Raw genomic sequence first — 26,070 nt, 5'->3', positions numbered from 1 at the left:
GAAGGTGTATCAAACACACACACACGATGGCGCAAAGGTGCATATATTTCCCCGGTACGGTTCCTTCGGTACGTTCCGGGCGCAATCGAACGAACCGTTATTTATCGACACCGGGGTCCTGACTCAGGTCAGCATTCCGTGCCGGATAGTAATTATTTTCGCTTGCTTCGTCCTGGCGCAAGGGCATAGAAATGATCGATTAGATAAGGCCGGCTTCCCGATCTACAAGCACCATGTAGAATAATTCGTTCGAAAATATTGAATTCCTGCAGCGGTATCTTGCCCTTAAGGTGCCGCAATGGAGAGCGCAATCGAAAGGAAGGATACAAAGGGGAGGAAACTGGTACGGGTGTTGAAAGCTTTAATTTGCGTTTTTTTGCTGGTGTTTTTGTTCGTGCTAATTGATAATATACAAGCCCTAAACCACACCCTTACTTCTGGAAAACGGGGTGAGCGTAGCAAAAAACAATTTTTTGTTTCGGATAAGCAGTTGCATAACATGTTAGCAAACGTTAGTAACTCATTTTTTCTGACAGCTGAAATGTTTGTGAAATTACACATAAAATAAAACATATCTCAATCAAATAAAAGGCTGAAAATATCGTAAGTTCTGCAAAAAGGTGACATACGTTTATGAATTGCATACCTTAAGGCGTATTGTGAAAAGAATTGCTGTCTGTGGGTAAGCACGTTCTTTAAAACGCGCCTGTCGTTATGCAATTTGAGATGAATAATGTTTGCAATTTTAGCTATATGGACATGTTTTAATATTTATTCGGATGTAAAATTGATGCTTCGCATATATTTACTTTTCTCAATTGTTTATCCCTTTTTTTACACTCACAAAGCGCCCGCATCGCATGCACCAGGAAGGGGGACGTGTGAGGTTCTGGTTGTGCAGGTTGCATGCTTAGCAGCAGCGTTGGTGCCGATCAATCAAACCTAGAGCAACGATCAACATCACAGGCGTCACCGTCGCAACGCGATCACCGACCAGTACGGCAGTGGAACCGGCAGGCGCTCACGCATGTGCCTGGCGCAAGGGTTTGGTGCAGTTGCATGCGCTCGTATGCCACTCGGACGCACGGTGTGTGCCAGTGTGTTGTGTGTGTTTGTGCCCTGAACGGTTCACGCGAACATTCGGACGTGCAGTTCGTTCCACATTCGCTCGTCGTCACTCTATCCGGCGGATAAACCAGCCTGCAGCCCGCACCGTCTTGCAAAGCAACACCTGCAGCACCGGAGGAAAAGCCAGAAATTATGGGACTGCTGATTAACGTGAAAGCGCTCACCTTGCTGCTGCTGCTCCAGATACCCGGTAAGTGGTTTTGTTTCGCTTCGTTTTTTTGTCCTTTCTCCATCCAAACACCTTGAAAAGGATATTCGCAGCTGTTGGAAGGTTACAATTTTCGCACGCTTCGTATCACTCCAAAACTGCCACCATGTTGAGTTCTACGCCGTCCCTCACATTTACGAGTGCTTCTGGTGGTTGGACAAAAGTGGCAAGCAGAGAGTGTGTGTGTGTGTGTATATGTATTTTGGGAAGGCTTCAACATTTATGTGCAGGCTGGGTGCGTTAAAAATATGCTTACATCTTAACGTTCCGAGCGCATCAAATACCCGGGGCCGTAAAAATGCGATAAAGGAACGTTCGCTTTTCCTTATTGCTTGATCGCTTCCCGTCTTCACATGGCTGTGGGTCTTCATCATGCACACATCATCCTGGAAGGTTTTCGTAACCATTTACTAATCTCGATTAAAATGAAGCAACAACGTTGCACAGCATCAAACCGGTAGTACGGTTCTTTTGGCATCTTGCTAATGCGTTGTACGGGAGCACCCTTGTGGTCGATATTTGCCTTAATGCGCTGTGTAAGCTGTTTTAAAGAGTGTAGTAAGATAACTTTAATCAACGAGATGCATTCTGGCAGCAGTTTTTATAGCACATCTACTAATCAGCCTCAAGGTATGCAATCCGCATAGCAAAGCGCCTAAATTCATGCAACCTGCAAATGGCAAAATGTCCTTTCCTATTCCACGTTCGTTTCTTTTAACGTGCGAAGTCATCCAAGCAAGGATTGTTGTGTTGGATCTGATTCTTAGAACGTGCCCTTAGCCTACCAACATGATATAGCTGTCGGACAAGCGATTGATGGACGTATAAAACGGGAAGTAAGATATAAATTTAGAAGCAGCCCACCCGTGTTGCGCCGGATCGGCAGTTACTTTTATTTGCCTTTCCTCACCATTATTCACGACTGGACTGCTTAAAAACACATGCACAATTGAGCACTTACGAGCGACCGAACGGGTGATGGGTGCGATGAAAGATTGGCCCTAGGTCAGGTGTATGCCTCCGGAAAGGATGGTGGAGGCAAAGAATGGATTGGGGTAGGAGGGTTAAATTAGTCTTTTTCTCCCATTAGCACACCGTACCGGTACGACCACTGGACGGTGTTTGACGTTCGGTTCGTAAAGCATTTAGCTTCATGCTTTCTCGTTCAGGGTGTGGGTCGGATGCCAGAATTGGTTAATTGCACGGCAGGAACCGTACGGATGCTGCTAACCCCCGTCCAAAAAACTCCCATCTCCGCATGGAATACGTGACACACTATCTTTCACCTCCCTTTCCCACTGCACCCTCGCTGGCGCAAGCATGTTTTTACAGCACGCCATCACATAAAAATAAACAACTCATCATCCTAGCCGAGAGACGGAGCAGCGTACCAACACCTTCACAAAACGGGGTAGAACGCTTACGGGCTAGTAAACCTAATAAAGCGCCCAACGCTCATAGTTTATGTCACCAAAGGAAATCCTTTTACGGACTTTATTTCGTCCTTTCCGGTGCTTCCTTGTTTCGCACCCGTTTCGCACCCAGCCTCCCTTTTGTCGACTTCCACCGAACAGTAGCGTAATGTCCGTGGCCTCTTTTTCACTCTGAGTGGCTCAGTGAAAGATTTCATAAACACCTGAACACACACATACATGCGCACCAAGTCCTGCAGGTGTTTTACATGGTGCTTCACCATTCACAACAACTCATCATATGCACATAGCCTGCAAGCGAGAAAAAAAAACTCCTAAAAAAGTACAACAAGAAATAAACAAAACTCGAGCGAGCGTACACGAGAGGAAATGGAAACTAAAAGAACAGAAAGCGTGTGATGATCCTACTCCACCTGTGCGACACATATAGAATTTTTCCTTCTTTTGCAATCTTTTCCAACTCACCTCGACCAGAGTGTCGTCGGTGAATAAAATAAAAAAGCTGTTGCCCTGTTTCCTTCCCTATCCACTTTCCTTTCGGATTTTCCGCAAAAAAAAAACACCGCACCTGGGAAAATCGTTTGGGATCCAGTCGTCCTGCCGAAGGTATACTTCGGGTGGAGTTGTACGTCCCTTCATTCACCCTCTACACACCACGACAGTGCAATTGCATCACACGATTATGCAAATCGGTCACTGATGTTGCTCAACCGAATGTTCTCTCACCGCCGCCATTTTACGGTGAACTATGATAAACTTTGGCTAGCGAACGTATTCATGTCGGAAAGGAGAAGGCGAGAGTGAGGTTTGTATGTGCAAGGCTCAGAGGGAAAAAAATCCTTACTAGAGGCAGCTAGTGCGGTAGGTTTCCGTTGTCTTCAATCAGCACACTGTCGTTTTATCGCGTTACAATGTACTTTGTTTGTAGATCAGGACTTTAGTCTATGAAAAAGCATGTTGCGTTGATTTTCCACTTATGATGTCATGGCGTTTGTTTACTTTCTGTCTGTGACATGGTGGACAGGATATATTTTGCTTATTCTGCAATTGTATATGCTATAATTAACATGAAATATCACACAGGAACGAGTCTTTCAAATCACTAGTAAATAATCACTATCTGGAGATTCCCGAGTCTAAGGATCTTCATGATTTGCTTAATGTTTATGTTTATAGTTTAATGCTGGATGATTTGTGAAACTCTGAAGATTCATAATTTCAACTTTAAGATGCAAAGAATACATGATTTATATGAAATGACATAAGGGCTCAGCAGGGTAGTCTCCGACTGCATAGATATGCAAGGAACATGTCAGGTGAAAGAATTTTTCTTATATTTAGCTTTTCTGGTTTGAAATTCATGTAACAGATAAAGAAAAGAAAATATGAGAATTGTAAGATCGTACGCAATATTTGCAATAGTTTGGTAGATATGCAAATTTGCAAAGCTTCTGCAATTAAGAAGCTAAACAAATAGAGGCAGAGGAAGCTTCAGAAATGCATGAATCTTCGTTGTAATCCCTGTAAGAATATTTCGTGTAATATTTTAATTTTGGCAGATCTATGGTGTATTTAGTGTCGTTTATTCTAAACAGATCCGACACAAAAACCCATCCAAAGTAATCCCCTCTACACAGAAGAGACTATCCACGGACTATTGTAAGGGTAGATAATGCCAAAGAAAGTCATACATGACAGGACTTAGAACTAGTACCGAGATTGTAGTGTCACTAAATGTATTTATTTATTAATTATAATTATAAGCAGTGCCACTAATGATGAAGAAAAAACGCTTATTACAATAAAATATTCGGATATACCACGAGGATTTCCAAATCGTTTTCGATTTAACTTTACTATCCGTGAGCGAAGAGTACGATTTCTACAATCTGTTTTTTTTTATTTGCATCATCCACATGACGAAGGAAAGATTCGTGAAAACATTTCTAAAGTGTACCAATTTACTCAAAAATAACATTACAAGTTACCAACACTCGCAACAGAAATCGTAACGCCTGTATCGTAGATTCAGGAATGAAGATTCATTCCGGCTCATGAATCATCAGAGTAAAGATATTGTCAACCTCTTCAAAACAAGTAACTTTTTAACGTCCTTAAATACCTATTTCAAAGAGCGAAATAGTGTACAACACGCGTTTTCATTCCTGTAACTCTTTGTGTTGCTCTTATCTTAGTCAAAATATTGGATGTGTACAGCAGAAGTTAAAAAAGATCCTCTATCTATCAAGGCTATTCTGAAGTTGAAGTGCTAAAGAAATGATTTTAAGCTTAGACACCTTTCCTAGCGATAGTTTCGGTCAGCTGGTCAACAATTGGTAAAACTGTCCTGGGATTTGTGTACTGGGTTTGACTTACGTCAGGTTTACCATAGCTTATGTGAGAAATACATTTTTTGTTCCATTGTTAATTAAAAAAAAATGCTTCTTTAAATATTTTAAATAAAATTTCTAAGAAAATTCTTCACAAAATTACTTGGATATGACTGTTTAGCAGTTCGTTTCTTACTAGCAGTCCCAACAAATTCTTCGACATGATATACTTGCTTACTCGTCAAGCACTTCAACCCTTTTGTGATCTACCGCAGGAGTCCTCTGAATCGCTCAAGGTCGAAAGTCTTCGTCCGCTAAACCATTACACCGACCTTTCGGCGGACAAATCAACGACATCACATAATCTCAATTTGAGCCTACCACGCCTCCTCTATCTATGTTGACGATCTAAAAGGACTTTACGGGCTGGGTTGTCAGGTGTCATTCTCATGACGTGACCAGCTCATATCACCAGAGACTGGCGAGTCTAATCCCGCTGTTCGACAGTGAGTTCGTCATACAGCTCATAGAGCTCCTCATTGTAGCGACTACTCAATTGTACTGTCACACATACGGAGCATGATAGAACCTAGTTTCAAATCATCGATCGGCATTAGTTTGATAGAGATTATTTTAACTGTAACGTTTCACTCTTAAGCTTAAGGCTTAAGCTTTTATAACTGTAGGTTCATAGATTCCAAAAAGTACGTCAGTATATTGTGCCTAAATGTATGCAATATACTGTCAGCAGTTGACAGAAACTACTACACATAATTATACTCCAATTAATAATTGCTTGGCGCATTAAACTTTTAAACTAACGAAAATTGTTCACAATATTCGCAATACCAATTAGCTAATCGTAGAGGACATAAAACACTGTTGTGCTGCTGATGATTATTGAGCCTCTTACACTTAATTAAATTACAATAAAACAATTAGATCGCACTACATTAGTACACACAAACGTCACCGGTGCCGTCATGCCTTTATAATCGCTGTTAACACTAAGTACACCTCTAACCTTAACGGTAGGAAAAAACCCATCCAAACAGCAAACCCCATTTCAGCAGGCTGCCAAACACAAACACCACAACCCGTCGTACCCGGGATCTTCCTTTTGCAGTGCAATTTTCTCGCTTACCCGTCTGAATACATTAAGGCCCCATAACGTACTGTCTTCCGGTGCGCTTCTTTCTCCTTCTGCTGCTTCTTGCTTACCGTGAGGTCAAGTGGCAAGCGTTGTTTCGGAGTTTTACCCGGAAAATCCCGCTTGGCCGTCTAATTACAGTCATTTGATACAGGTTTGCTGCATGAACCGGTTCGAAGGGCCAGGATGAAGGTAGGAGGGAACGCGGGGTAGCTACAGGATGGCGAAGGGTAGATCTTCCTTATTCCCGGTGTTGCGTTCCGTTCCGGCGGAAAACGGGGGCAATTGCATGGGTTTTTTTGTTGTTGTTGTTTTGCCTCACCGGTGTATAATCGGGAAGAAAATGTGCGGTTCTCTCGCTCAACCCGCTGGGAGTCGTTAGAGCACCGCCGGTGTGCCGGTAGCGCTTGTCAGCATGTCCGGGGTGGTTGTTTTTTGTTGGTGTTGGGGCAGAGGTTGGATGTAATTCGCTCGAGCTGCTTTGTGCTGTTGGTGATATTAGTTGGTCCAGTGAGTGGTGGAAATGGATGCAATAAGCGCATTGGGGAGTCGAAGAGTCCAAGGAGCAGTCCAAGAGTTTTTGAGACCTTTGGGGATGTCGTGTACGGTACAGGGCGGGATGTTCGAGACACCACAAGGGTTCGCCTTATCCCAGGTGGATCGGTTCGTTCATCCGTAATTGTACACGGTACATCCTCACGTGGTTTACGGCAAACTTGTTTCTACGCTGTTTGCCTGACACATTCCATTTCCCTAGGAACGATGTGAACATGTGAAGAAATCAGCCCCTGCTGGTCTCATTACGCTTTGAGTAAATGTTATTTTAATTTCCACTGATATACTTGTAGCGGTTTATTCCACCAAAAAGCAACAGACTCTCCTCCCGTTTGTTACCCTGTTTATGGCACCTTGTTCTGGCCGTTTTGGATTGCTGTGCGGGGAAAAAGGCAGCAGGTTTACTGCATGGGCGGTGAATGATTGTATGTGGTTTGGAATTTTTACACAATCTACAAACATCCCTCTACGGCCAAATTTACTCTCGGTAATGCGACATAATTCCCGTCAAAATGGATAACGCGCGTGGAGAAGAAAACAAACCGGCGACCGGCACTCCTTTGTTTTCCCAAGCGACCAGCCCGGTACGAATCAACCACTAGGCACCATAAGATGGAAGCAAGGGCGAAGCAAGATGACCGTAAAATGAATGGTGTACCATCGAAATACCACGTGTGGAGAATTTTCCTTTCCTTCCCATCCCCCGGTCGGTCGTTGTGGACCGGCCCGGTTGATGTTAAATTTTATTTCACCCACTCAAACTGCTTACCACCCATTGCAAATATTCTTTTCTTTCGCCGCACCGCAACAACCGAAACCCAGCGGACGAACCCAGTGCAATCGACCGAAAAATAAGGAACGCCACACCTCTAACTGGGGCAGAATTTATGCTGACCGGAAGCGACATCGTTCGCGAGCTGCACCCCTTTTTATCGATGGGTTTTGATGGGTTTGGATCGTTTCGAACGCGCTACGTCGCGGCTAGGAATGAGCGTGCTAGCAGCGGTAGTGTTCGACTACCGTTGCGAACAAACACTAGTTGGGTAGGGAATGGTACACACCTATGCAAAAAGTTTTAGGGGTCTAGTGACATCAATGTGATAGTTCGTTCGCTGAGCTCCCAAATAGGAAAGGTGGTGAAGGTGTAAGACAGTGATGATATTTTCTAAGTTGCTTCGACACCAGAAATAGAATAGGATAGGCTTAATGAATCGTTTGAGAAGAGTCACTTATATGAATCGTTAACGACGAGTCATTCAAATCAGGAAACCATTCTCTAAAGATTGCTAAAAGTCTGCCACCTTTTTGCTGTTATTTCCAAACAATCTAGGAGTCTTTCAAGGATATAACATAGATCTTCAAAATCTATGTTGTTAAAAGTCCCATCGGACATTATTTATTTATATTTTCTTTTATTTGTTAAGAATGGAACGGTTGTATTGCTGCAAACAATTATTTAGAAAATGTTTAATATTAAGCATAATAAGCAAAGAAAATAAAGCCTCCATTCATGTCCCTGGAGATGAATCATGAAACTCTGAGGATTCATGAATCTTCGAGACTTAATGAATGATTAAAATCTCAATCATTCATTAAGTCTCGAAGATTCATGAATCCTCAGAGTTTCATGATTCATCTCCAGGGACATGAATGAAACTTTAAAGAATCACGAATCTCTGGGGATTCATGGCTCTCTGCGGATCCATTAATCTTTGGAATAGAGATTCAGATTCATTCATTCAGTTTAAAGATGCACTCAAATTCATGTATCTTATTCACCCAACACTAGTAGGATCAGTTATTTCGATTGTTCAATTTTTATTATTTAAAAACATTTTTCCAAAAGAGTTATTTTTTAAGAGATACCAGAAACAATGACATTTAGTGTTATTATAGTTTTCTTACATTTTATTCAAAGTGTCAGTAATATTTGGTAAAGTATCATTATACTCTATAAAGGATTAATACTAAATGCGTATTTTGGAAAAGTTTTATTTTTATTTTATCTATTTTTAAGTGAATTAGCAAACTTATGGAAATTTGAACGTCCGTACTAACCACTCTTACCCCTATTTTTTCCAAATCTCTAACTCGAATTTTATTTTCGGCTTCTGAAGCAATGGAAGAATCAATCCATGTAACATTTTCTAAAGGTGATCAGACATCGACCTCATGCAGGAATAATATAAATATGCTGTATAATTATTGTACAAAGTACATAAACAGTCGTATAAAATAGTAAAAAAATCCTTGGTCGCGTTTGATTATAAATTTGTCCTAAAATTTATTAATCCGCTTATTAATCCTATATGCATAACCATTGCATACCTTAAGGCGTATTCGAATGAAGAAAATTTCTTTCGGGGGTTTTTCGACCTCATTCTCCTCGGTTGTTTCCGCTTCAGTGTTGACGGAGGGTTAAACCGTCGTTGAATTCGCGGTTCAGCTGATCGGGTCGGCACTATCGAGGCAGATAACTATGACTATCTCTCCCGCTGCCCCAGCGTTGCCATTAATTGCGTCGTGCTAATGGGAAAATCATTAAATCTTTCACACCCAGTTTCGCAGTGTGCTTCACGCGGTGTTTCTCTGGTGCAGTGCTGAGGCTAATTGGCTTCCTGTTTCTTTTCACCCCTTTTTCCGCCGATGCCTGTGTCTCCTCGCGTCCTGTGCCTGGTGCTTCCGTTCCAGCCCAATGTGTCTTTTGGTTAATTTTTATAGCCACTAGCGCACACAAGGAAGGCATAAGAAAATGGCACAAGAGCACGAGGCTGGTGGCATATGAGTAATTAGATAACTAGTCCGATAGCATACCGATCGATCGGGTCGACGCTACCACCGTGTGGTGCGAGCAGAAGAGTATGGCGCAAACTTGCGTTAGTTGGGATACAAAGCATTATGACATTTAAACGATTCCAAATTCACTCAACTTTCAACCGTTGAACAGTTGAACAGTTTACATCGATTTAAAGGATTCGAAACCGAGCTGAAAGAGTGTGCAATAGTTTACCCGAAACTAGCCGAACCGTTTCAACCCAGCTCGTCATATGATCTTGTCGTTTTTTGGGGGACAAAATCACTACACACTAAGCGTTTTGAAGGAGCGCTAGAACCAGACGCTTGGCTGGTCGACTTGCCGGAAGTCGCTATCAGATGTTTCTTGGCTGCCTCGAGCTTCTTTCCACAGTTGCGCTTCCCGTATTTTTACCCGCTTTAAAAAGAAAAAAAAGAAATGGCTGCAACCGGACCCAGGACCAGCAACCGGAAGAGCGTACTTTGCATAAACGCCAGGTGTTGAACGAAAGTGTTATTTCTCGCTTCGTTCATCCTCGCGACCCCAAAATCCGGCTGCTCGGCGAAGGAAAGTTCGTGCCCACTATTGTTTAGCTGCCTTTGGGATTATGGACACACTTGCCCTGTTCGCAACTAGCTCGGGGTGCCTTCAGCAAACCACACTGCTTCGCCTTCAATTTACTCGACTCAAATAGCGCTGCACGAACGGAGACGAGTTTGTAGCTTCCCCTTGTGTGGAAGACGCCTAGCCAAACCCTAAGGTGGTTCTCCATCCACCAAACAACAAGATCTTTGAAATTTCAAAGCTTGGACGACGGAAAAGGGTTAAGTTTAGCGTGGTAGCTGCTGACTAACTGCACACGAACGGTAGATACGATCCTTAGAAGCAAAATTTCACCATACCCATACCTGCTGAAGTGACGAATTAGTGTGCTCAAAATGCTTTAAACTACTTTTCACAATTGAAGGTTATACAGAGAAACCGAGCTGGTGACGGTAAAAGTGTAACTAATAACACAGGTTCTTGCAGGTCGTTTTGCGATGTCCAGAAGAATAACTGATCCCGATATACCCACGGGGCACGGAAACAGGAAGGAAACGGTAGCCGCTGGGCGAACCGGACACTAGTTCTGCCGCTTCCTGGGAAAGGCAGCTGGATCAGTGCGAAATGCACGACGGGTCTCAGACGCAGACGAGGAGTTCCGGGACAGCGCATCGAAGGCGGTGACCGTCTGGAGATTTATAGCGGAGCAGAGGGCTATGTCAGCGTCTAGTACCTGTAACCGAACCATTGGAATGAGCATGAAAATATGGGTTTAGATCGATACGGGTAAATGTAACGAGCATGGAGAGAACTTTTCTACATTTTAATACTAGAGTCATTTTTCACTATCCGTATAACTACATGTCTATTTTAATATCACGAAAGAGACTATGATTAATAGAAGTTCGTAATACCTTTACACGATAAAGATTGAGTAGGATTTCATCATGAGCACTATTTCGCATTGCAAGTACAACGTTTGAACCTTGTAATGGGAGCATATCACTCGTGTTAAGTGATAAATGTTCAACGCATTGCATACCTTTAGGCGCTTACATCGAAACTCATTAAGTGTTCTTTACTGGTCTACAGAAATCCATGGGCCGAGTAGGTTCTGTAACGTTTTCCATGTAATTCAGCACAATCCTTACCGTTCTTACCATAACAAAGTGAATGGGGAAAAAAAGATAATATAACCCGCCCTGATTGCTCATGAAATGTCTAATTTCTGACTGTCGTGCGTCCGAGTGTAACATTCCGGGGCAATGTTACAGTGACAGGCGTTTTCTGTCACCGCCTCCTGTCACCGAACAACAATCAATGTAAATAAACTTCTAGCTCTACTTATCGATTTTCGATCCTACCGACTATGACAGCCGAACAGTACATCAAAGCCACTGCGATGGACAGGTTGATACACAGACACCGAGCGCATCGGCAAGGGCTGTGAAGTTTACGTTTGTTTATTGTTTGTCAAAGGGGAGTGGCTTAGGCCCATCCCATGCTACAAGGTTTTGAAATCGATTACAGTGTTTTTTTTTTCCTTCAATTCAATGTGTTTCTTCTTGTTTCGTTCTGAAGCGCCTTTCTTTCTAAATATTTTCTAAAGTCTCTTCCCACAAGGGAGCGTCTTTAGTGGATGTTTTACGACCAAACGCATCCTTCCTTTCCTTCCCCGTAGCCGGCACCGTAACGCCTTAAACGGTTATCAGGGGTTACATGAGCAGCGGTAGATGTTGACTTCTTCCATTCTGATGCAGTATTCCGAGCACGACGCTTTCAAAGGGGATTTCTTTTACCACCACCTCACCAATTCTGCGCCTTTCCACTGGTTGCCCCATTGGGATGGAAACAGTATAAGTGATTTTGAAAACAGAAAGCAAAAGTACACACGTGTCTTGTTGTAGGGATTTTCGGGATTTTGTTTTTTTTTCGGTGGTGTATCGGCCGAAGCAATGTTGAAATTGGAGCCTAAATGTAGGCTAAATCGATTGACTTCCAGATAAATGTTTTTTTTTATTTTATTCGTTTTTTCTGAGTAGAATGATAATTATGGGCACTCCAGCTATTGAAGTTGAGCTTTTTTTAAGCGGATCGATTTTTTAAAAATGTTATCAGCATTAAAAAAATTAAACGTGATATAAATCGATTTATAATGTTACGCCAGAAAGTTATGCACTACGCATCACACCAACATTATCTCATCAGTTGTGGCTGAAGATAGACAATCCTGAGCGCGTAAATGTGGTTTAAACATAAGGTAGAGACGTAGATGAACGCAATGATGAGTCCTCTTTGGCATTATGCAAACATTCGTTTCACAATCGAAAAGAAACAATAACCGGCGTACCCCGGGAGGAAGCATTTCGATTCATTTGTTCACGATCGGCAATCATTAAACACTAACGAACAAATCCGGTCGCAGTTTTTGGAAAGCATGTGCATATTTGTGCGTTCAATTTACGCCTCGATTCATTCCGCATACGTGATGGGATTAAATTGACGTTTCATTCTTTGCATCTTCTCCTTCCCGAGGGGGGTTCCACTCAATACCAACAAACCGTAAAAAAAACGATTGATTCCACAGGGAAGTGGTGTGACCAAGTTAAAACCGCTGCGTTAGAGGACAGCGACCGTGCCCATAGCTCCACCGTGACAACATCGCTTCCTCCATAATTGTGCTCATTATCATAATTTTGTGCACACCGCCCCCCCATTGTGGGGTGTTGACGGTGAGTGGAAAAGCGTTAAAAATCACAGCTTTAATTTGCTTCTTTCAATCACGAATGCGATCACGATCAGCAACGAAACGCAATCGGTACGTGCCGGCCGCGGGCATTTGGGGACAGTTTTAACGTTTATGAACTTCCTGTGCCTGACTGCGTGATTTTATATGTTTTATTCCTTTTATCTCCTCCTCCCCCGTCTGCTTGGTGTTGAATTGGGCCGGAGAACCGAACGACATCGGTTTCGCGAACGGTTTACCGGCTTTCCATCGGGTGCAAAGAACGATTGTTCGCGGCCGGGGCTCACGAAGAATTGAACAAGGGAAAACATCACGTCACACGTTGTTTGACATGGAAATTGGTGCGATTTGGTCCCACGGACTAGACGCAGAGGTGCGATCGGAGCTAGCCAGCTGTCGAACCGCTTCTTCGATGAGTCGGAAGCGGTTTTTTTTGTGTCGGAATCAGCCAGTGGAGAACTACGCGCCGGACAAAAGGATGTTCAAATGAATCACTATCACGTGCGACTCACACTAGTGGAAGATTTTTTTCTCGTTTGTTTTTTTGTGTGTGTCTCGTTCCGTTATGTTTGCAAAAGGATTTTTTATCAATCTGCGAACAAAGGTAGAGACTGGATGAAAGGTTAATTGGCTTTACTAATCGTTTCAAATGTCACACCACCTCCACTGTGGCATAATCGACACTCATCAATAAACCAAAAGAAAAAAAACTAAAATACCAATAATCTTCTATCCTTTGTAAATATTTCGTGTCAAAGCGCCTAAAAGTATGCAATACAGCTTATGGTTTTTACGATAACCGAAAATGTTATACTAGGGTAATTCCCTTAGAAAAAAGCGGGTTGTAAATGGTTAACACCTGTACAATCGGTGCTCGCCACAGTATCGCAAACAAAACAGCGATACTAAATGTTTCAAATTCCAGCACCAAACATTCTCTTCCGGTTTGCCAAAATATTCGCTAAAACACGAGCGCGCCTTCATCTATGCAATCCGATGTACAGTACAGCCCGGTTTTACCGGGAAAAAGGCGTCCGGTGCTGCCCGTCGGCTCCGAAATCCGAAACAAAATCCATCCACCCCCACTAGCACCCCTTCAGTTACCGCAAAAATGTTCCCATCCTCTGATGGTCGGGTGGAGGAGGGGGGATGTGAAATGTGCAGCAGATGGTCAGTGGTGAACGAAATTATTCGGCTCATGCGAAAAATGCTCGTACGATAGGATTACAGCGAATGTGGGCCTTTCCGAAGGTTTTTGGGCAAATATAATTGAAAAGCATCTTTCAGCATCCATTTCCCGTAAGGACTTCGTGCCCCGGGAGAGCCCGTCGGAGGTATATCGTTCAAGGCTTTTATTGGGGGTGGTGGTTGAAGCGTACTGTTTCCAATCATTCCACGGGCGGCGAACGTACGTTCACCCGTCCAACCCGATTGGAGGTGGCTAGTGGACGAGTGGTTTTGTAATTGAATCTAAGCCTTCTAGTCTATCGCTATCTTGCCGAACCGAGGGGGATGGTCGAAGTGGTGTATTTTTTGGGAGTTTTGTGGCTTGTGGCTGACCGGGCACCCTGCGCTAAGGGGGAGGGGGGAGGGGGGGAGGGTTCCTGCCAACATCCGAGTTTTTCGAAACGTCACTCGGGTTCAGCACTCTTCAGCGCTTCTTCAAGAGCTGCCCTCTTGATATCTTACCGATGTGAACGGTTCGTCTCGGTTCGATTCGTTACGGGGCAAGCAGTTCGTGGCTTTTTGCCGAACACTGTGTTGTTCACCTTCACCACCAAGTGCGGAAAAACATTACGAGGGAATAGTGTATTTCTCAGTGATTTTTCTATCTCTGAAAGCAGAAGAAGATTTCTTCCTACAAAACCACACGAAAGGGTAAACACACTCTGGGCGCTGTGAATCCTTTTGTTAGAAGTTAGAAGAAGAGGAAAGGGATGTAAAGTGCAACTGGGACAATTGGGTCATCTTTGGATCAGGTTTTTTTTTTTATTAGTCTTTCGACGACAGAAGATTGGAGAACGAAATGAGACTAGCATCTTTTTGAGGAACAAAAAAGATGAAAAATACCCCAACAGCCCACTGCGGGAATCATATAAGCCAAGTCTCCTGTGGGTTACGGTCACAAGATGGTAAGTGTGAAGCTATAGCCTGCCCACCCTTTAAGGTCGACCTCGATCGAAGCAATCGCACCCGGAACGCACCTGCAGAAAGAGTCTGCCTCGCTCAATAAGGCACTCGCAAAGGGTGGCTGTTTCCATAATAGGATTTTCCACCCTCTGGGTTGGTGGTTGTAATCAGAGTACATAGCAACACGCAGCACCACTGCCAGCTACCTCGTCCGTTGCAATGCTCCCGCATCAAACGTGGATGGGCCTGTGCATTGTCTGGCTGGCTGGTGTACATCCAACGATACATACGCTGCTGAATTTTCCTGCCAGAATCGTTTTGCTCTAAGTGAAATTCCCTGTGATTATGCACTATTATCGTTTCGGGCTTTACGTCGAGCAGCCATCTTGCCTGTGCAACCTACGGGAATTAGTGGTGCGGGTGAGTGGGCGAGTGTGAAGGTGAAGCAATGCAAAGCTAAGAGTTTAGAAGGCTTTTTGCTCGGTTGCTGGACACAGCGCTGTCGGTATGTGTTTGCAAGGTATGGCCCAGAGAACAAAACGAACGTATCTACAACGGAGCCTCAGAGTTATTTCATCACTCACACCTCTACGACAGCGGTTTGGAGGCATGGTAGAATCCATTCAGGATAGCTACAGCATAGCTTCGCTCGAGTTTAAAATGTGTAATCCGTTAACTGGGGCTGGGGCTGCAATTCAAGCTTGCACGGTACACCAGCACACCGGGCGCATGTTACGTTGAAGGCCCCCGATGTGTGTGGTGAGTGTTGCAAAATGAAGCCTCTTTAGACGAAACAGGAACGCATAATAGTTAGGTTAAGCTAAAGAAATCAAACGAGATATCCAGAGTGGTAGACATTATCGTCTAACTACGTGTCGGGTTAACCTTAGTAGACTTGTTATCTGACCCCTGAAGGTTACCTGGTACACCTCCGGTCAGTTAATTAATGGCAAAATTCAGCTCACCCTAACCTCACTCTTGGACACTTGGAGACTTGAAGTGCTCGACCAGAGCTACAACATCTCAACACATCCATCATCGATGCTGGCATTTTCGGTAACTTCAACCAAACAGCTAGCAAAACGGGGGGTTCGGTAAAACTTTCCCCCAAAATCGCCATTTCCTTTCACAACCCCGCTGTAACTGAGATTAAGCACAATTATATCGTTCAACACGCCAGGCGATGGGGCTAACGCACGGGAACGGATTAAAGCCAAATTTCGTGCACCGTTGAATACACGCACCCAAATTGGCAGGAATAAATTGACCGGATTTATAATCAAACCGTGCTGGTGCCGGGCTCGTTTGCTACTGTGTCGAGCGGAGCGAAAGTTTTTGGCATTGGCTTGACTTACTGACTGACTGGCTGACTGACTGACTAAGCACTCGAGCAGCGACTTGGTGGCAACAACAACAACAACAAAAATGCTTCCAAAACCATCAAACATGTCGGTGAGTTTGTTTTCTTCCCGCTGCTGTAGCGTTACTGTACGCACCACCGGTGCGCCGGTGCACTTTACATCATTTATCGTTTAATTTTGCTACTTACCGGAAATTGTGTTCACGAACTTGACGAGCTCGGTACGAGAAAAAGTGAACTAGTGGGTGTAGCTGTCGATGCGAAACTGAGCACTCGAAACGCAGTGGTTTCGGTAAGGAAAATCATAACGTCACCCATCGAACAGCTATTGATACGGTGAAGGATCTGGTGGAAATTTATAAACTCGCTTCTCCAACGGGTTTGGCAGAATGTTTCGAGCTCTTGATTTAAATTGCCGCGTTGCACGAGTTAATTTGCTGTATGATTTCTTTTCATGGTATTTAGGTGAGATGCATTTTGTGAAAAAGCGCCTGAAAGTATGCAATTATATTCTAGTGTATTGAGGACAGATTAGTGAGTAAAATCATAAATTGCCTACCTTCAGGCGTTCGCATACAGTAATCCGATTGTTAATTGCAGTGTTACGTCTTTGATGCTCTAATTTCCTTGTGAATACCTTATAAAGTATTAACCAAAACCAAAACCTTGCATCCAACAGCTTCGTTATGTGGTAGATTTACTGACTGTTTGTCAAGGGCGCTCAGTCCAACGCTTGTCTTAGCTCTTTTCTTGACGAAAATAGGAAAAAAAAAGATTTGAACGGGTGAAGGACACTCGTGATAAATTACTACGTTGACCATTTCATTATACATTGAGACATTGTCAAATGATTCGTTTGCGTTTGCCATCAGTTCATTCCTCATTTCATGCTCTTTCTCTTCTTTTTCCCTTTCCCTCCTCACAGCAATATCTGCGGTCAGTTGGGAGGAATGGTGGACGTACGATGGCATTTCGGGTAAGTGTATTTGTCTTGCTTATTATTCACCGGAAAACTTGCTGCCGGGAACCCGCACGGAATAAACTGTTCGCATCGGGCCACGTTCCCAGTGCCGAGCACTCCGCCTTCCCAGGCGGAAGACTTCGATCTCCCTCCCCGGAGGGTCTGCCATCTGCCGGGATTGGCTAGCGAGAGAGCAAAGCACCGGTCGGATGTTAAGCATGTGATTGTTTTCTCACAATTAATTTCAATAATGAATTGGATAAGCTCGTCGCTTCAGGATTTTGCTGGCTAGGGTGCACCGGGCGTAAGGTACGGTCACCTCCAGCCAATTATCGATTAAAGCTAAAGCGGAATTAGTTTAGCTTTGATGCTACGGGTTTGGTGCGCTGAAAGCAACCGTTTGCTCTATCAGATCTGCCGTTATTAGATCAACTGGCAGTCATTAAGTTGTGTGAATTACCATGTTTTGCAGGTGCTCAGCCGACATAAAATTCGAAGAATTATAGTACAATGTCTTAGCAATATGGCCTGACCGCCACTCTTGAGTGAAACAAAATAGTACGTTGTCGGTTTATGAATTCTCTCGAAAGGACGTTATAAAACAGCAACCTAATAATAATACTTTGTAATGAAAGTTGCATACATTCAGGCGGAATAGATTAAATGTCGCAAAAAAGCAAAAATGCTGCAGGTAGCACAAAAGCGCCGAGAAAGTAATTAGTTTGTAATGAACTCCACGGATACGCTTTCAAATCTTGAGCTACTAAAATGAACATACCGTCCATGCCTTCAAGAATCGATCCGTAGTGCTCAGATCATTGCTCATTGTTTGATATACTACGGGATCTTTGGATCAGCTTCACGGATCACATCAAACGATTCCTGCACGGACCGGACTGCAATCCAACGCAATTATCCAGCTGATCGCAATCGGAAAGAATGATTATTTTCTCCCATCCCACCCGAACACAGTTCCCTACCGGGTCGAACCAACGTGCGGGCACCTTAGTGGTGCCCGTTTTAATGACAAAATTCTTTTCATTGCAATCGTTCCGAACCGCCGGATCCAGGTGGTGCGGTGCGGTGAGCCCGGCTGACTTTCGGAAGCTACTCCACTTTTCGGGGGAATCAATTTCATCAAGAAAGGAAACGATCGGGCAATAAATGACGTTTCCGCGCGTTACGTCACCCGCCCGTCGGTGTCCGAATGGCTTTCCCGGGGCCTTTCTAGGTGACGGTTTTTTACTCGTCTTAATCACCGGCGTGCCGGAATAAACGCCCGAAACCATCGTCACGATGGCTAGGGATGGCGCGCTTGGCACATTATTTTTTATGAAAACGTTCTGCCGAGCGCGGTTTGGGTGGCGAGCTAATACTGGCACCCACCCGAGCGGCATTCACCTTTGAAGAAGGTGGATAATAAAACAGGTAGTTTTGATTCGCTGCTCCAGTGCCATACAGGCGGCAGCATGGAGTGGGCCGTCGGCCGATAAAAGCCCTGCAACCGGACGAAAACAATCCGACCTTTTTTTTATTCTAGTGGTGCCATTTTTTGTTTGCTTTTCCGGTTTGGTTCCTTCGGTTCTCGAACATGAGATGAACATTCCTCCTTTATGAGCTTCTGCTGCCTGAGACCTTCATTTGTGCCCTCCCCCACGGCGCACCACGGCGGTTTGATAGGGTGGCAGTAAAATTTGCATTTCAATCATTTCGAATCATCCGCACGTTTCTCTCCCACCGTTGGATATTGGGTTTTTTTTTTTGAAGGGGACTGAGTTTTCATCAAAAGCTCTCGCGAATCGTCGTCAGTGGAAATATTTATACATCGAAACTTGTACATTGGCGGAGGAGGGATATTCTTTCACCTTTCCGACGCTGCCAGATGCTCCAGATACCTGGTCAATAGACCCACCGACCCGAGCGGGGGGACTTTCGGGGGGGTATTTTATAACTCCCGATGTTGCGTGGCAAGTACATCAGGGGTAAAATAAAATGTAGATTCTAATCAAATTAATACTTCACCCCGTACCCCGAAACAGCGTGATTACGGGCAACGGCTCAACCCCTGTCCGAACCCCATTGTTCTTGGACGACGGTACACAAGGTTGGGCTGGGAATCGTTCAAGATGGTGGCAATCCATCCACCCAGGCTACGGCAAAGTTCGCCCGCTGAAAAAAAAGAAACATTAACGCAAAACAGTGCCGAAACAAAACACTACGCAGCTTTTCCGACGGTTGGCAATTTTCGGAACCGGTTAATGCAACCTTTCATCGAAAGCGTGCCATGGTGATTTGGGTTCTTCTGGCGGCACGATCGGCGCTAATGATGCGTTCCATTAGATTGCTCCCGAATAGTGCTGACTAATTGCAATCAATAAAGAACGGTTGCAACAGTTTCACGGTGAGATTAATGGAACACCAGGATGGAGATGCTACGGGAGATAATGCAAAAAATAATCTAAATTAATGCGCATCTCTAACGCTGCCCGGGGACGCGTCATCGTGATGTAGCAGTACGAGCGTGGACGAGTCAACGCCGATGAAGCAGAATCGTTCAATATTGGAATCGAAAAAAAGGGTTGTTCTTATGTTTTACTTTAACACTCGCCACGAAGAAATCTTTACTTTCTTTGCCTGACCATTTTTTTTTGCTTCTACCGCGTATTGCACGATGTACAGTGGTGTTCAAACAAATAGCAATGCCATTTGGTTTCTAAAACGAAATCCGCATTACATCGTCTATGCGTGAATCGCATTTTGTATATTGCTTTTTACGTAAAAGCGCCTTTCAGAACGCCAAACTATGTTGTTGGTAGGAATTCCATGACATTTGACCACTAATTTATTGTATCTAGTTACAAATATGTTAAATTTGTAACATAAAAATGTACAAAAAAACATGTTTAAGTCGATTTAAATGGTCGCGGTCGCGAAAGTCACGGTCAAACCGATTGAAATTACTTCAGAAACGCATTGCAGTGCAATTGTGTGATCGTAAATTTGTGACCTCAAAGATGAGGAGTCAGCAGGATGAGTGCTGTTGCTACAAGCAACCTAGTGGAATCGAATCGATGAAGTTCTGCTGCTTTATAAGCAGGGAAAGATGCCATTTAAAAGGCTATTTCTACTGGACACTGACCCCGAACACGCGAAAACTGGTCAAAAGTTGATAAAACAAAATAAAATCAAATTTAAAGAGTGGCCAACACAATCTCCAGATCTAAACTAAATTGGACATTTTTGGAGAGACATTAAACCTGCTGTTCTGGAGGTCAAGTCAAAAATCGTAAAGGGCTCATTCAATTATTACGTAACGCTGATAGGAGAAGGGAGGGGGCTAGTACTAGCTTTGCGATTTATTACATAGGTGGGAAAGGGGAAGGTGAGTTTACTTTTTATTTTGTAACATACAATAAGATGAATCTTAGATTCCATAGTTCATTCTCATAGTTCATGTATGAAACATTAACTTATGTAAGGGATTTTTATACAAAATCCATGTTACCTATTTACTTGTTGATGTTTAAAGGTTAAGCTTCCCTTCAAGATCAAGATAGTCTTGTGATACCCACCTATCGATACTTTCTGATGTCCACTTAGATCGTGGTTTTGGATTTGTGTGTAGTGGTGGATCCTGTTTACATCCATAGTCACATAACAAGCATCGCCGACTCATGAAACAAATTTTGAACTTGAAAAGATTTAAGCAGTCTCAGAATCCTCTTGAGTTTAAGCAAAAGCAGCATCAATTTTTAAATCAACTGGTTTATATCCAAAACAATGTTCAGAATTGTAAGAAAAATGGCCTTTTAATGCATCCATTATATCCGCTACCTCAAAGAACTTCAGTTTTTATCATACATCAGTTCATTATCCAATATCATATAGTGCTCGGACGATCTTACTGGGAACAATAATCTTTTTGCATCTGTGTTTTGCGGAATACGATGGAAGTTTCCGATACCTAACCCGTTAAGAACTTAGCCCGAGAGTGTAATGGGAATCTTTCCACTGTAGCGTGAGGAGTAGAGAGCTGGTTTGTTGTGCTGCGTCAAAGCAGTGCACCATTTTATTTCATTCACGTTAAGCTTATAGGGTTATGTAAAGATTTTTATTATCTAGTTGTTGATTTACCAATATTAAATTATGTTCAAAGCAAGTCAAATAAATGGGTGATTATTTTAGAATCGAATACTTGAAAAATTGGCACAACGGACGAAGAAAGGGTAAAGGATTCAGAAAACTTCACTATTTTTTGCTTATAAACAGTAGGCGGAGGAGGGGGAGGAGGTCAACAAAATGTTACGTAATTAACAAAGGGAGGTTGCGTCCTGAGTTACGTTTTGTTACAATAGGTTGGGGAAGGGGATCGAAAATTGACCATTTTTGCGTTACGTAATAATTGAATGTGCCCTAAAGAATTGTATTTGGTTGAACAAGATTCCTGGAATTTCATACCACTATTTTGATTTCCCAGCACTAAAGCGCTCTATGATGCAGTAATACGATATGAAGGTTTTACAAAGTAAGTTCTAAATCTGAATAGATGAATGAAATATTAGCTTTTTAATGTATGCCTTGGAATTCAAATAACAACCAAACTGACAAGCAACACGTCGCCTCAAGCATTTTTTGGTGGAATTCTAAACCCACTGCTATTGTTTGGAACACGACTGCAGTTTTATTCGTTTTCAGGATTGATTATGACGATAGCATTAACCATGTTCAATATTCTGAATCCGGAACGCCTGCTGTTATGCAATCTGAAACACAGTTTGATGATGATGATTTGTGGCTTAATACTGCAAGTAAAGGTGAGAGTAGAGGTGCCTTAGCGAGAATTCATAGATTTTATCATCGTGTGAGTATAGTTGCAATATAAGTGGGACAGATAAGGAACAAAGTTGTCAAGCTTCTGATTTCGACGTTCAACATCCACTCGCATAGGTACTCTCTGATTGCAGGGTTCGTCGTTAATTCCGTTTTGGTAGCGAAAGCAAATATTCTGTTACATCTGTTGTTTTCAGCTTGTTTGCTCTGTAAACTAGTCCAACAAGGGTAGATAAACAACACCACTGAACAAAAAACACACACACAACGAGTATATGTAACGAATGTAGTGCGCTGTAAAGATGCCAGCACAATAATTTCGTTATCCCAATCAACTGTTGTTGAAGCACGGGAACATGGAGAGAATTTCGAGTCCAAAAACACAAAAGGTACCACAAGTACACCGATACTCAGCTCGAAGAGGAAATCTAGCATGGAGAAGAAAAGATAAAAGTCGCTTGACCACACTGGCAGCGATATTGATGGTGATGGTGTAACGCGACTGTGGAGACAAGTACTCGCTTTTGTTACTGTGCAACTCTTCACATCCTCCGTGCACGGTCCCCGGGTTGGCTGCTGGGTACAAAAATGCGAATAAAAACACGTGAAGCATCAAACCAACATATAGAATATATGTACATATCAGAAAACATGCTTTCATCCCGTACCGGGTGAAACTTTTCGGGAAGTCATCCTTCCCCGATAGCCTACGGCTCTGCGTGGTTTGAGGTTCGAATGAATAGGTCCATCGACTGTGTGTCCCTTGTCCCGCTGTTGGCTTCTTCCGACACTGGGTTTATCATGACAAATGATCGTATCGTTGATGTCAGCGAAGCAACTGACCATCCTTCCCCCTCGCCTGCCTGAGATGTTCCGATGCTGTGCAGGTGTGCACTGTACCTCTCTGGCTAAATAAACGTCCCGAGCTATTCGGGTTTTTAGTGGCAAAACTCCTTGGAGATGTTTGCTTTCCTTATACCTCCCGCTTCCGGCTGCTAGTTTTATCTTCGTTACGTGAAAGGTTTTGCTCTCTCCATCCCTCATTCACACTCTTATTTCGTTGTCGTTTTCCCATTGTGCAGCGAACAACGCTGGATCGCTTACACTATTCTGCAGAATAAAAAAAAAATGTTCTACTACGACTACCAAACGAATCATTCCTATTGTGAAGCTGGGGATGACTCGCTCTATTGTGCAACAACGGTCCGGAAACTGGACCATGACCACACCTGCAGTGGTCTATCTTTGTGGTATCTAATTTCTAAAATATCCTTTTGTACGGCAAGATGACGCTTCTTCCTGATACCATTGCAATCGGTCGGCTACTAAAGGCTACCAGGGGTCGTTTGTATTAAATCTTCCGTGGAAGGGAATTGAGTCGGTCATACACATACACAAACACACGATATCGCACCGCTCGATCCAATTCTGGTCGCACCGGAAGGATAAAAGTATAAAACTTTGACCAAACTGCAAGGGATGGGCAGAGCGAGAGAGAAAGAGAGAGAGAGAGAGAAAAGAAAAACAAAAAAAAACACATCCCATATATTTCATGCCTGCTCATTGTGGGCAATAACCTGGTCAAATCCGACAACCTATGGTCACGTAAGCGCACCGACGTGAGTCAGCGTACTGTATCATTGCAGCATCAGTTTTGCTGGCTGGAAAGCACGCGGCACCCGAAGAAGGTAAAAGCAATGAGCGATGCGGTCAGTACCTTCATAACACCGGAGCGGAACAGCAGGGTGTGCGGGTATAGAACCCATCGCCCTCTCCCTGGACCAGGGTGAAAGGTAAACATTGACCGAACCCATTATGCTGGTCAGCATTTTGTTTCTTCGCTTATCTTATGATCACGGTAGTTTTGATGGTTATGAAACTGCGACCGGGAGTGCGGCGAGAGGGTGGAAACCCCTTCAATCTACCCACCAGAACCAATAGTACAGTTGGCTAAGACGGCGTGAACGTACCAACGTTGGGTGGCAAACCCCTGACTGCAGCGAAAAAGTGCACAGATAAACGATTTATCAAATATTCATGAACCATCCATTTGGATTCGAGCACATTGAGGTTTTTTGGGGGGCGAGGCCGTTTGTGTATTCTTCGAGAACAGTGTGAAGTGCTCGTTTAGCCGCACGATTACTTCATCACCTTTCCAATGTTACGCTTCCGGTCTGTTTGTGGTGTATCGTGTTGTGTTGACGGAACCAACAGGCTGCAACGTCGAACGCTGAAGATGTGCCACTGAGTGTTTGAGCACGCTTGATCGGCTTAAAGTGAGCAGTTAGCGTTGGGAGTGAATGTCTACTGAGACTTTTTCCATTAAAATAAATACTATAACGCATCAACGCACACTAACTCAGGGCCTTGGTGTTTCCTTACCAGTGGTTTAGTGAAAACGATGGTATTAAATGTTTGAATTTTGCTACACAGGTCCAGCCTTCTGGGGCCTTATCAACCCGGAGTGGTCATTATGCAACAAGGGTCGTCGACAGTCTCCTGTCAACTTGGAACCTCAGCGACTGCTGTTCGATCCGAACCTACGCATCTTGCACATAGACAAACACCGGGTAGGTAGCTGCAGTACGTGTACCTGTGGCAGGTACGCAAACTAATACGCATGTGTCTTCAAACAGATCAGCGGCACGATCACCAACACAGGCCACAGCGTTATCTTCACCGCAGACAACGAAACGTCCTCCGCGTACGGTACGCCACAAATACCGGTGAACCTTACCGGTGGTCCACTCTCCTATCGCTATCGATTTCACGAGATACACGTACACTACGGACTGCACGATCAGTTCGGTTCGGAGCACAGCGTGGAAGGTTACACGTTCCCGGCGGAGGTAAGCACGCAATGCGCAGCATCTAAACCATTCCACACCTCACACACACATACACGTTCATATTGGTAGATTCAAATCTTCGGCTACAACTCCCAGCTGTACGCAAACTTTAGTGACGCGCTGTACCGTGCGCAAGGCATCGTGGGCGTCGCCATACTGCTCCAGCTCGGCGACCTTTCCAATCCCGAGCTGCGCATGCTCACCGATCAGCTCGAAAGGATCCGGTACGGTGGCGACGAGGCACCGGTGCGTAGAATATCCGTGCGCGATCTGCTACCGGACACCGAACACTACATGACGTACGAGGGGTCGACGACGGCACCGGCTTGCTACGAAACCGTCACCTGGATCGTGATGAACAAACCCATCTACATCACAAAACAACAGGTACGGATGTCCATCCATCCCCTTTTGTTCCGAACCAACCTTAACCTGCTGCTGCTTTCACCCCCATTCCTGCAGCTCCACGCGTTGCGAAGGTTAATGCAGGGTGGTCCAGATCACCCGAAGGCACCATTAGGTAATAACTTCCGGCCGCCGCAACCGCTACTACATCGTCCGGTACGGACGAACATTGACTTTCGAAACAAACAGGAAAAGGGGGGAAAAATATGTGCAACTATGTACAAGGACGTTCACTATAAAGGTAAGGTGGGTTTGGGATGCACGCGCCGCGCCGGTAACTGTTGCAACCGCGCTCACACATCACATGATTCACGATTTGCCTGAAAGTATGCAATTCGCATGAAATAAAAGACATAAGTTATACCCGCTTTAAATGCTTGCCATAAATTTAATGCATTACCTTCCGCTTTTCCTTGTACCGGGCCATTAGCGCCTGCAAGTATGCAATACCGTGTTCGTTCTTCCGGTTCGTTCAGCTACCTCAACAGGGTGTCCGGAGGTCGGAAAGAGATATTACATACTTTCAGGCGCTCTTGTCCGTATATAGCTGTCTTATCGCTTTCTAAATCAACTCTTTGATATAATTCCCTGCATTGTAAAATTTTCTCACATCGCATCACAACAGCTAATAGCTGGAAACACAACTGA

The 26,070-nt window shown here is 43.9% G+C and overlaps 1 protein-coding gene across 1 annotated transcript; it reads left to right on the top strand.

Annotated features, from left to right (window-relative positions):
* Positions 1-1,059: 1,059 nt before the first annotated feature.
* On the top strand, positions 1,060-26,070 carry LOC128713139 (carbonic anhydrase-related protein 10). Its single transcript, XM_053808037.1, is given in 7 exon segments — positions 1,060-1,318; positions 17,303-17,353; positions 24,602-24,738; positions 24,805-25,017; positions 25,087-25,404; positions 25,480-25,663; positions 26,048-26,070. Coding segments are annotated over 7 exon segments (1,185 nt in total).

This window comes from Anopheles marshallii, chromosome X (assembly GCF_943734725.1).
Source record: "Anopheles marshallii chromosome X, idAnoMarsDA_429_01, whole genome shotgun sequence".
In the NCBI taxonomy this organism is placed as follows: domain Eukaryota; kingdom Metazoa; phylum Arthropoda; class Insecta; order Diptera; family Culicidae; genus Anopheles; species Anopheles marshallii.
Note: the sequence above shows the minus strand (reverse complement) of the source record. Positions and strands in the feature narration are given on the sequence as shown.